A 12859-nucleotide genomic window follows, 5' to 3' on the forward strand; every position below is an offset into this window, starting at 1 on the left:
GAAGGAGTTACATGATGCAAACCTGAATTTCCTTTGTTAATTCATCAATGGAGACATTATTCTTGTCCATCTGCACGATCTTGATGGCACACTTTTCCTCCTTCAGCCTGCACCAAGCCTCGTACACTATTGCGGTGGCTCCACTGCCTATAATGGTAAATTTGTAAATATATAACATTAAATAATGATTAGTTTTGAATCACTCAATTGTCTCACAAACACATTTTTATATGGGTAAGTCAAAACATTTCGATTTTAAAGTTGTCTCCATTGTATTCCGAATTGGTTATTTATAAAGGGAAAGAATTTTTTTATAAAATGCTTCACATCATTAAAATAAGTTAACTTCTTTCACCATTAACAACTGTATACAACAGGATTACTGTTAAAAATCTTCATTACATCGACTTCAATTTGACTCCGTATCTCATTATCTCAGAGATATTGCGTTAAGTATTCCTCAGGCGTTCCCAACTTCTACCATTTAAACATTTCTAAACACTCCTGGTACTAATAATAAGAAACTAAATTATCAGCGTTATCGGGCGACTACTTGTCGAGCATGCGCAAGCTGAATTTTAATTTATTAAGATTAGAAACCAGTTAAAATTTAACTCAACCATTTGGGATGCATTTTATAATACGAGTATAAGGTCCTGCCACAAACCGCCTTTTATGTAGTGATGATAACCTTTGTGGTTATATGTATTTTTGGATGAAAAGCTGGAACCAACGACACACATTCACAAAATTTCATTGAAATCAGTTGGGCGGTTTGAGAAATGAACGGGTACAATTTTGAAAAAAGGTAAGATGAAAAAAATTTATGTAATTATATTTATATTGGAAACTACTGTGAAAGTCAAATGGTGTGTGTAGTAGAAACTTAAGTCCATAGGAAATATAAAGTTATGTATGCTGAAAGAAATGCTTTAATTTGTCGGAAAGTATTTTCATGTCTTACTTGAGGCTTTCACAGCTTTACAGTCACTGTTTACTGCATATTTTTACCATGTAGTTGGAAAAGATATAGCAATAGTGAATACGATTTATATAATTATCTGAATAGACTTCGATTTATGAAATTTTCCAGAGCAAAAATTCTGAATCACTATTTTTATGATATTTTCCCTGCGGTATTCCAAAAAGTTGTATTCTAATCATACCAAAAATATTAGTTCAATACTGGGTATTGGTATCAATGAATTAGGAGCACGTTTTAAGGATAACACAATTCTCGAATGATAAAGGTTAAGTGGCTAATTAGAATTGCCTCAGGCGCAGATAGGTAGCGCACACAATCATACTAAGTTATATCTGCACTGGCTGTACACGTTATTATGTTTTATCTGCATTGGCTGTACACGTTACTGTATTATATCTGCATTGACTGTACCCGTTCCTATGTTATATCTGCATTGGCTTTACGCATTACTATGTTATATCTGCGTTGGCTTTATACGTTAGAGTAATAATTACAAAATCTCTATAACTTTACATCAGATGTTCCCAAACTTTTTTGCCCAGTAGACCACTTGCCAATTTTTTTCCGGAGATCCCCTGCCTGCCGAATTTTTATAATTTTCCTAAACCTATTAACGTACCATGTGATAAACATTTAGTTTTTCGTAATGAAATTCCCTTCCCTTGTCTGCCCAATAACCGGGTGGCGATATATGTACTTTCTCTGTCTTTACATTGTGCAGACAGCTAAAACTGCCCCTTAATTTCTTTATTAGTGCTTATTCGGATCAGTTCTTCTTGTCATACGATATTCTTCAACGTTCCATTTTCATGGTCAAAATGTCCTCAAACTTAGTTTTGAAGTCTGTATGAAGAACGTTTAAATGTTGAACCAAAACGTCACTACCCTGGACGTTTTCCAAAAACAAGTCGGGGAACTATGAATATTCGCGGCTTCCAATGTGCAATGTTTTGCTTCAATATATTAATTCTGACAAGAAAAGGAACAATTTTACGAAATGTAAAATTACAAATATCGAATAAGTAATTTCTCAGTCTATTATTAGTATTATGTAAATTGTGTTATTTGGGTTAGTTGTATTGTGTCATTTACGGGATTCCTGAATGTTGATGACTTCATGTAAAAAGGGTCCCCTCGTATTTGAATTTCGTGGACCCACAATTTTTTTTCTCCCCGACATGGACCCCCAGCAAGTCGATTTCGATCCTAGAGGGTCCATAAAGACTACTTTGGGAACCTCTGCTCTACATAATGATCGACAAGTTTTAGTCAGTGAAGATTTCTTTATGGTCCAATAATTCGACAAAAAATTCTGGAATAGATTTAGTCTCAAATAGTTGTCGCTAAACGCCTAGTGAAATATTACATAAAAAGGTTAGAATAACAAATGATGCGAGTAAACAAAGTCACATTCTAAAATGATTAAACGCAAAGTTATTATTATTATACTTTCCAAAGAAATATTTTCTTATTAACGTCGTCGTGTGTATGTTTACGATAAAAGTTTGTGTACATCGTATTTTTCCAATGATTGACTCAACCAATTCAAACATTCATATAAACTAATCGGAGCGAATAGAACGCAACACATCAACTTGATACAAACATCCTGCTCTCCTCTTTACGCTAAGCGGCCACTGATTCTACTCGCGGCCGCATTCTACGAGATTGGGTCCTTCCTCACCTCACAATATGTAACACCTAGTACATTAGACATCACACTACTGTAAATTACACATTAAATTACCCCATTATCACATTACATGCGTGCATCGAAACAACAAACACTTTCGGCAGGAATTCAACAAATTCATAGGTTTTAGGTATTACTTCGCGACAGGGTCATAAATGTATTTATTATCTTTCTACACTGTAAATTAAATAAAATTCATCATAGAACAGTTACCAATGGCTAATGGCATTTGTTTTTAATTTTTTTTTAGATTTAAGAAATCGTTCTATATTTAACACATCTACACTTAGACCGCTAATACCAGATGGAAAATAATATTTTTCTTTTTGTAAGTACCTACATAGAAAAAAGAAATGTAATGCAGCGAAAGATGGCTGCAATAAAAAGCTTAGCGTTGAATGTGTTTGTGCATCGGTATACGCTTCCACTGGCGAGGAACAGCCCTTTGCTTATTTTAGCCTACTTTTTGTCACTAGCGGAAGAGGGACAGTAAGTGTATATTATGCTTGTAATATAATGTTGCTAGAAAGATTACAGTGTGTCGTATTCATATCGGTTCCAGTTCGATCGGGTGCAGGATATCGCGAGAGAAATAATCTCAGTTTTCATTATTTTCAATTTGGGAGGCGGAAACGTGCACTTATTTACTGGATAACCGTAGCGTAACTCTGTCGTAGGTCACTCAAAGGTGGGGTGAGGATGGTCTTGATGACAGATGCGTCTGCCCATCATCTGCGTGGTGGGACGGAGAGACATGGAGAGACCAGTTGAGGGAGACCTTATGACCTCCTGCAGCACTCTCAGAACATCGCCTTGCACCGCAGTGGGAGGGATGGATGTATACATTCGTTACGCCTGGACACACTGACCCCCAAATTCCTACCAAACTCTCATACCTTTTCCTTCCCAGAACTACCTCCCCTTCCTTTCCTAATATATCTCCACACAGCATGCCCAAAGATGACATAGGTTCTGAGGGTCTTTTAGAGAGGATTATTTTCCTCTGGGCCTCCTGTGTGGAGCTAGTGAAAAATGTGAATTAAGTTCGCATCTTTATTAATAGATTTATTTGTGTCAGTCTTTCTTCTACAATTTGTTTATTTTGCTTTTCATCTCATTTATTCATTGGACAATGGCTGATGCTGATAATACATGTATACATCTACCAATTTAGGTATGTTTTCCATTATCTATTATTATTTAATGAATAATTATTTATTTGATGGTTTCAAAATATATATTGATTTCCCGCGATGTCCTTTGTATCGTTTACGCCTACGCGTTGTGACAGCAAGTTTATATAATAACTGTGTTTGAATATTCTAACAGCGCATAGATGCAACTTGTCGTTATTATTATTACCATTTCGATTCTGCCCTGAAGATTATCTCATTCAGATAAACTATTTTAATTAAATTTAGTGCTATAACAGTAAAATAATAAAGCATTCGACATGCCAAAATATATTCTATATAACCGACTTCAACACGATTTAGTATCTAACTCGGAAATGTTAAATAATAAAATATATGCTATATAACCGTCTTCAACACGCTTTGGTTTCGAACTCGGAATCGTTAAATGATAAAATATATTCTATATAACCGATTACAACACGCTTTGGGTTCAAACTTGGAATTGATAAATAATAAAATATATTCTGTATAACCGACTTAGTTTCGAAGTTGTATTGTAAAATAATAAAATACATTCTGTACAACCAACTTCATCACGCTTTAGTTTCTAACTCGGAAATGTTAAATACTAAAATATATGCTATATAACCGTCTTCAACACGCTTTATATTTATATTATATATACACATAAAAAGATGAACTGGCAATAACAACATAGGAGAAAACGGTAATAATTAATACATTCCATGATCCCTTTCATTCGTGAATAAAGTTATTTCGGTGATGATGCGAGCATCCTGCGCACATCGCGGATGCGCAATTAAGATCGATTGAGGATATTTACATAGTGGATAGGTACCGCACGTGGTGATACGAGATACGTATGTACATATAGATAATAGTGTATTTTATTCTTACGCCATGAACATACGACATAATTATAGTAGGTAACAAGTTTATATTTGCAATATTGGCAAAATATAATTACGTACTTATTATTTTGTAACATTCCAAAAAATATGCATATATCAAAATAGTGATTTATGGCCAAAACATTGTAACTTCGCTATTGGAGAAAAAATTATTATGAACTAACCTACTCTACTTAGGTTAAAGAAGATGGGTTAGGTTTTACCAAAGTCAATTTATGTTAGTTTGAGTTAAGTAAGGTTGGTCTAATATTTGGTTAGGTTATAAAAATATTTTTTCGGATGTTTCACTAGTCCTTCTCGGTGGGCCAATATAAAGATAAGTAGGTGAGGATAGCTGATATGAGGATAGCTGAGGTAAGGGTAGCTCAGATTAGGTTAGATAGGTAAAGGTAGCTTAGGTAAGGACAGCTTAGGTAAGGATAGCTAATGGAAGGAGAGTTTAGGCAAGGATAGCTTAGGTAAGGAGAGTTCAGACAAGGATAGCTTAGGAAAGGATAGTTGAGGTAAGGATAGTTTAGGTAATGATAGTTTGGGTAAGGTTAGCATGACATATACTGTTGATGTCGTAATCGTAACTAGTCATTTTCGGTGGGTCAATACATAGGTAGGTAAGTATAGTTTAGGTTAGGTTAGGTTTATTTAGTTTGAGTTAAGTTAGGTAAGGTAAGGTTAAATAAGAAGTATCACCTATGATTCCTTGGATGTCGTACTCATCCTTCTCTGTGGGCCAGGGCAGCGAGTTGGCCGCAGCGGCGGGTACCCTCCGACCCAGCATGTTGCCGATGCCCTCGATGGACTGCCGCGCCACACACGCGATGGACGACAGGGCACCATTGATCTGGCGGTCCACCGTCGCAAAAGATTTCTAAAAACACACAATTTTAATCTCTTCCCTCTTAACCTTTTTAAATTGTTTCATGTTTGAATGATGGATAAACTTCAATTTTCAGCCCGACAGAGGTTTGCCAAATTTTGGGTTGAGTTGTTTGGTCAGTCAAAAAGCGTCATAATGAAAATAAAAAATAAACCAAATGCTAAAAGGTCAAAAACGGTGGTTATCGAGGACCCTTCAAATAGCAAACACACACCATATCCAAAGATGACAAGTAATGCAAATTATTTCCCTCTTAGCTTCCAGGGTGGTTTTGTGAAGTGTGTCATACACAACCTGAAAGGTATCTACACATTAACAGGATTATAAATATATAAACTTCAACAAAACATATTAATGATCGCATCAAAATTCAAACATAACTAAATCTACCACCTAAATATTACATAATAATAATGAATTACTAAAGATATACACGAATTCTGTAATTTATTCCTTCTTCCCTAAATGTACATCTAATTAAATATCTAGGTTAGAGTCTAAGACGATATAGGCAGACCTATTAGCCAAACCAAGTGTGTTTTTATTTCTTATACCCATTTTTTTATTTTTTATTGTTGATACATTATTTTACAATATTTCATATTCTAATTCAGTAATGTTGGCCTCACTGGGTTGGCCTCACCCTAAATGTAAGGTTGGCCTAAAATATAAGCAGTCCTATAAGTTATACTGTAACGGGATTATTTAATAAATACACAGTTTTAACGGTGACCACAATTAGTCTTTATTTTGGGAACAATCAATTTGCATGTATGATATGTATTTAAGTCTACAATAGTAGGATAGTGATAAACTTGTACTGTCACTTTATGGGTTCATTGAGGAAACTGGTCACACCTGTATCGTTTCCTCCCAAAGGAACGTAATATGTCCCCTCAACCCTTTGTTTTACCAAAAGGGTTTCAACGAGCATAGTCTCCCTTTAAGTTAGTTGCACTTCGAAGTAGACCTGCCAGAGGTTCACTAAGCAACGGGAAGCAACTTGTCTCTAGTGCTGAAAAATGGCCTATTTTAGATCACATCTGTAAGCCATAGAGGCGGGATGAAAAACCTAATCAATAGCATCCCTCGTTCTAATTAGTCAGAAACGAAGCGATGCGGAAATGAGAAAGTATTCGAGATCGAAGAACTAATCAATATACTCGTATTCTCGGAAATTCGCACAATCATTGGATGATTTGTTATAAAACCCTTTTTTGTGTACGCTGAAATAAGTTTGAATTAAAAATAAGCCAAGAAAACTATTGAAAGTCTTTTGAGACAGGAAAAATGCCATTGGTGTAATAAGTGATCCTGTTCAATATTCCGAACGGCAGTCTCCAGAGTGGAAATTGCTTCGATGATTATCAACCTCCGGTAATAGAACGAACTAAAAGAAGAAGGTGAATATGAAACGGTTAAACAAACATATTGTTTATATGGTTTCTATGGTGGAATACTATTTACATTATTTATTTAGTTTTTATTTTGGAGTACTAATTATATTGTTTATATGGTTTCTATGTTGGAATACTATTTACATTGTTTATATGGTTTCTATGGTGGAATACTATTTACATTATTTATTTTATATATATATTTATATATTATTTTATTATTTACTATTTACATTGTTTATTTTGGAGTACTAATTATATTACTTATATGGTTTCTATATTGGAATACTATTAACATTGTTTATGTGGTTTCTATGTAGGAATACTATTTACATTGTTTATATGGTTTCTATGGTGGAATACTTTTTACATTATTTATAAGGTTTCTATTTTTGAACACCAATTACATTGTTGATATATATTTAAAATGATTCCTTTATTCAGATGTTTTTACATTTGTATTTTACATAGCGTCTTACAAAATTGAGTAGTATTCAGTTTGATTTTTAAGAAATCTCTCATTTTTACAATTTTTCAATATAAAAAGGTATTATCATTAACTTTTTTTCTAACAATTAACTTTACCTAGCTTTTTGCCCGTTGCTGGCAACTAATGGGTAAAAATGTGGTGCGTGGTGTAATGTTTGAGTGAAGATGAGGCGAGGGTGTGGGACTACAAAATTAAAAAAAAAGAAATGAATATGTGGAGAAAAAATGGTGCCAAGAAGCTTACTGATCATTTATTCACCGAGCCATTCGGGTTGTGTAGAATAAATAATTATTTTTATTATTATTTAATATTTTTTTGTATTATATAAAATTTTTGCAGTATATTAAAACTAGGTTTGATTTCTACGACGTCCATCTTATAAGTACGGTACGTATTTTGTCATATATTATATTAGTACATTCATTTATACGTTTCTACGAAGATAAAAAGACCTGATTTTTGATATGGTTTCTATGTTGGAATACTATTTACATTTTTTATATGGTTTCTATTTTTGAATACTAATTACATTGTTTATATGGTTTCTATGTTGGAATACTAATTACATTGTTTATATGGTTTCTATGTTGGAATACTAATTACATTGTTAAGGTGTTTTCTATGTTGGGATACTAATTAAATTATTTATATGGTTTCTATGTTGGAATACTATTTACATTGTTTATATGGTTTCTATGGTGGAATGCTATTTACATTGTTTATAGGGTGGAATACTATTTATAATGGTTAATTGAAAATATTACCTGCCGAAATATTCCCGATGCTCCTGAGCTGGCTACATCAGATTGAGGTCTGAAAAATAAATTAACAATAATGCTTTTGGAATTCCATAAACTTTTCACCAACATACTAGGTTTAAATACGCTGTACACGCAATGTGCTTTTTTGAAGTAAAGAATACCATTATTTTAACTCCAAAACATTTGAACTCCTTTTATTATGATTTTAAGGTATGTGTATTAAAACATGTACCTATTACACCTATAATAATAATTTGATAATTTATATAGCGCCGTTTTTAGGAAAAAAACACCCAAAGGGCGCTTAATGCCTATACGAAGGATGTCATGAGAAAATATCTTAATTTATTATGCAAGGTTTGCGATAGTTGGATTTCAAAGTTAACTATACAATAAATAGTATAGAAATCATTAAAATAAAATAAAATCATAATTTACACATTATGTTAAAATTTATGTATTGAACCTTACTTCCCAGGGACTTTAAAACTTTAAAAACAACAAAAATTTGGTTTGACTGAGGATTGAAGCTTCCTCCCCAGGGACTGGAATCAACCGCACTAACAGCTGGGTCAAATCCCGATTCGGTAGGACTGACATTTATTTCGTATAATTACTGCTGTAACAGCATCCAATTTCATATAAATGCATATATCTAACTGAGATATATGTAACTGAAATTGCCACCATATGTTAAAATAATGCATTGTAATCGACAGCGAGTCTGTCCGTCGAGTTTCAGCTCGATCGGTTGTTGGTTAGTGGGTTATTTACATTCAATCGTAAAACAAAAGTGTAATTCAAATGTACGTATTTAAAAAAAAATGTCGGCCGGTTTTTATCCATACACCATAAATGTCTAAATTAAATTTATGTCATGTGTGACGATATGCGTATTATATCATGTAAACACTCTGTCCTGAATCAATTGATTAATATTATTGTGAAAGTAGGAACTCGTCAGATTATCGAAAATGATAACAAAATTACTCATATTCCACATGTCCCTTTTGACTGTGTCAATAACAGAATTACGAAAATGGATTATTGACATGATTTACTTGCTCATATTATTTTTATTAACTCCTCAGGCTAATTTGTTCGGTTTTGGGAACAATCAGCTATTACCCGTATAGTCAATTTGTTCGCTTTTCGGAACAGCTCATATGGTATCATAAAAATCGTTGTGTCTCCCTTACCATCATTGTTAACAATATGAACTAAACGGTGTTAGAAAGAGAAAACACGAAGCTTTATATTCAAATATAGAAGTAAACCACAGAATAATTAAAAGGTACACCTCTATGAAACCAAAGGTTTCGACCACAATTTGAGAAAAAAATACGAATTATAACAAATTTTAAAGATTTATTTAAAAGTCAAAAACCCCCAAAAGATTCCGGTTATTAATTATTGATTATTTTTAATATTAACAAGTAATTGAGTAAGATTAAAAACCTAAAAAAAGTTCCTACTACTAGCATTATTATAAGCGAAAAATATTGCTAAAACATTGTGGAATCATGGTGGATTTGTGTCATAAGTTTGTACCCGCGACGCGACGCCTGGATGCGAATCCTTTGGACAAACTAACCAATTCTGAAGTAGGATGGTACAGGTATATCATTTTAAAGAGGACACATTTAAATATATCTATATGCCGATAGTATCAAAAAGATTTTCGTACCATTTTTACCCCGCAAATTCCCAAAGATGATGGACGTGTGTTTTATATTCATCTCAGTTGAAGGCGATTTAGGAATAGTGGCGGTGGGGGTAAAATTAGCGTCTTCTCTACACCCCCCTTCCCTGCCACAGTGTTAAATTCTTCTTCTTCTTTCGTATAGTGGGGGGAGTGTTAAATTGATCATACAGAAAAGCGCTCGTCGATCAAGATGGCACCAACATTTTCTTCAGAAAATAGGAATGCTTTGCATGCAATTATGTAAAAAAGGAAAACGAAGATTTGGGTGAAGAATATGTAATTTTAGCCACACAAATATAGTGAGAGTACTGGAACCAGTACACCTGAAGAACTTATATCGATATCTTACATTAAAAATGATATCTTGAGGCCGATTTGTCTACTCACGCGGTGATCAAGAAAGCGATCTTGGGTGCTCCCCATCACTGCCCCGATATTGCCTCCGATTGCAGGAAGGTGTGCAAGGCCTTTAAGTTTAATGTCGTTTAAATTTAGCCTAGCGATTCATTTCTAAAAAACTAAATAATTTTTTTTTCATGCATTGCAGCAATAGTACATAAGTGTGTCATTAACATGATTTACCTGTACCTAAAATAGTCCCAGCCATAGATAGTAAGTGACGCTATCGTTCTAATATCTTCTGTCTTTTTCGTTTGCAAACACGAAAGTGAGAAGGAAAAGGACAAATGTCGATTACCTCCGTACGACCTCACGCTGGGACTTGCTAATCAATGATTATTATTTATCAATGGTTCTTAATAGAGAAAATAAATACATTTTTAAAGAAAATCTTTAACAGATTTCACTGAGAGTCCTTAAGTGCAGATTTATATTAAAAAAATGTTATGTTGGTAAGATATTTGAAAAAAAAAAAATATTTTCAAGGTTATTTTAAACTAAATTAAAATAACTAACTTATCTAAAAAAAGTTGATTATTTTCATTTAATATAATTATTTTTTTGGATATTTTTTTATTTATTATCGGTTTGTGCTTTTACCATCATTCGGAATACTGGAAAAAAATCACTCTGAAAATCGATTCCACAACATATAAGTATTTATATGAAATTTTTATTTAATGTCGATTTGTGATTTTCCCGTGTTTTGAATACTGGAAAACAATCACTCTGGAAATCGATTCCACAAAATATAAGTATGTATTTGAAATTTTTATTTAATGTCGGTGTGTGATTTTCCCGTGTTTTGAATACTGGAAAACAATCACTCTGGAAATCGATTCCACAAAATATAAGTATGTAGGTATTTGAAATTTTTATTTAATGTCGGTTTGCGTTCCACAAAATATTGACTAACTGTTAACTCGAATACCAGTACCAGTGTGTTACTATTTTTAATTTGGTATAATTTTAATTTTTTCATATACACTATTGATTATTATTTGGGCCTCTCTGGATGGTTTACCAGTGCTGAGGCCCCCATTACTACATCCTGACAGGCTAAACATCTGCCAGTGTATCTAGCACGGTCGATCGATGAAGGATTTAGCGATACTGTCGATAACTTGTCATCGATCGCGAGCACGACTGCAGATCGCTAACGAACAAAAAAAACCTCTAATAAATTATGAACAATTGTTTGGTATAAGCTGTTGCTTGTACGTTGGCGATCTGCAGTCGTGCTTGGGAATGATGAAAAATTACCGAAATTACCGATAAAACTTTTATCGATGACTGTGCTAGATTCTTGGTACTGCTGGACAAAACTTGATTTTTCAAAAACATTGCACATAAAAACCAATCCCTCGATTCTAACACTACACTAATTTTGGAAAACGTTTTATTTTGCAAAAGTCTGCTGACAAAATGTTGAGGCTTCTCCGTTTTAGTACATGATTAAAAACACCTACTTTAAAGGATTTTCCAAGACAACTTCAAAAGGCGAATTGCTTTTATAAAACTCTTTTAACCAAATTGTCACTAGCGATAATATCAGATTAACGCGGGATTTTCTGTTACTTTATTTTTAACATTAATATTTTTTACGACTGCAAGATATTCAATCTTTTCTTTTATTAGAATATTTTTTTAAATTATAACATGAAAATTTTAATTTTTGGTAAGAAATATAATAATTAAGGAGATGAATTTGGTTGATTGTGAAGTGCTGTTCTAAATATTGTACACCTAAGTATAATACGAACGCGAACCTCTGCCAGTACTAAAATAAGTCGCTTTTTGGAGAGAAAATAAAAATCATAATTTATAAAATTTCGGTTCTGCTAACCTTACCTAACAGTGGCGTGTAGTGACTTTGTTTTATTTGTTTAATTGTTTTCACTTGGAAACAAAATGCAAAATTGTTGCTGAGCCTCCGAGAGACGTCATATTCTTAAAAATAAATGTGTAAAACATGTAAGAAAGAAATAAAACTAATTCAAAAGGTGTTCTTGAAAGGTGCTTCTATATTCTCTCTACTGTGATAACATCTCTACTATAATCCAATAAAAAAATACCATGTATGTGGAAGAACTGCCTACATTAAATTGTTTGGCACATCACCCATTTTCCTATTGCAATACGTTAATTTCTAATACGTTTACTACCTACCTCCATTGATGGTCTTTTTGAATTGTTTCTTATATCCATAAAACGACATTGTATGAGATTTTCACGGCCAAAAGTATAATATTGATTTATTTTTGGGGTATCATTCCATGTTGCGCTACCTGCTTCTTTAGACAACGTTTCGGACGGCATTACAATGTCCATCATCAGGGCAGATGTGTAAAGATTGTGGTGATGTGTGTGCGTGTATGTAGACGTGATACCGTATCGTCAGCTCCAAACCTGTAAGAGCTGGTAATACATTATAATTTAAAAAAAAAAAAATCGTTTAGTTTTGGTGTAGCCGTCAATTATCGGATA

At 33.3% G+C, this 12859-nt stretch overlaps 1 protein-coding gene across 3 annotated transcripts in view; it reads right to left on the reverse strand.

The window, feature by feature from the left end:
- Positions 1-12859, reverse strand: part of LOC149412272 (serine/threonine-protein kinase OSR1-like) — a 36939-nt gene that overhangs the window by 11049 nt on the left and 13031 nt on the right. For 2 of the 3 annotated variants that reach the window (XM_089646004.1, XM_089646003.1), the window contains exons 5-7: positions 8272-8320; positions 5434-5611; positions 23-147 (exon numbers count right to left, since the gene is read on the reverse strand). In XM_089646004.1, the coding sequence (XP_089502130.1) occupies positions 23-147; positions 5434-5611; positions 8272-8320 (352 nt within the window). The remainder of the gene's footprint in view (positions 1-22; positions 148-5433; positions 5612-8271; positions 8321-12859) is intronic. The other variant, XM_089646005.1, reaches the window with a different exon arrangement.

Source organism: Hesperophylax consimilis, chromosome 23 (assembly GCF_061612785.1).
Source record: "Hesperophylax consimilis isolate HC1 chromosome 23, BYU_Hcon_1.0, whole genome shotgun sequence".
Lineage (NCBI taxonomy): Eukaryota > Metazoa > Arthropoda > Insecta > Trichoptera > Limnephilidae > Hesperophylax > Hesperophylax consimilis.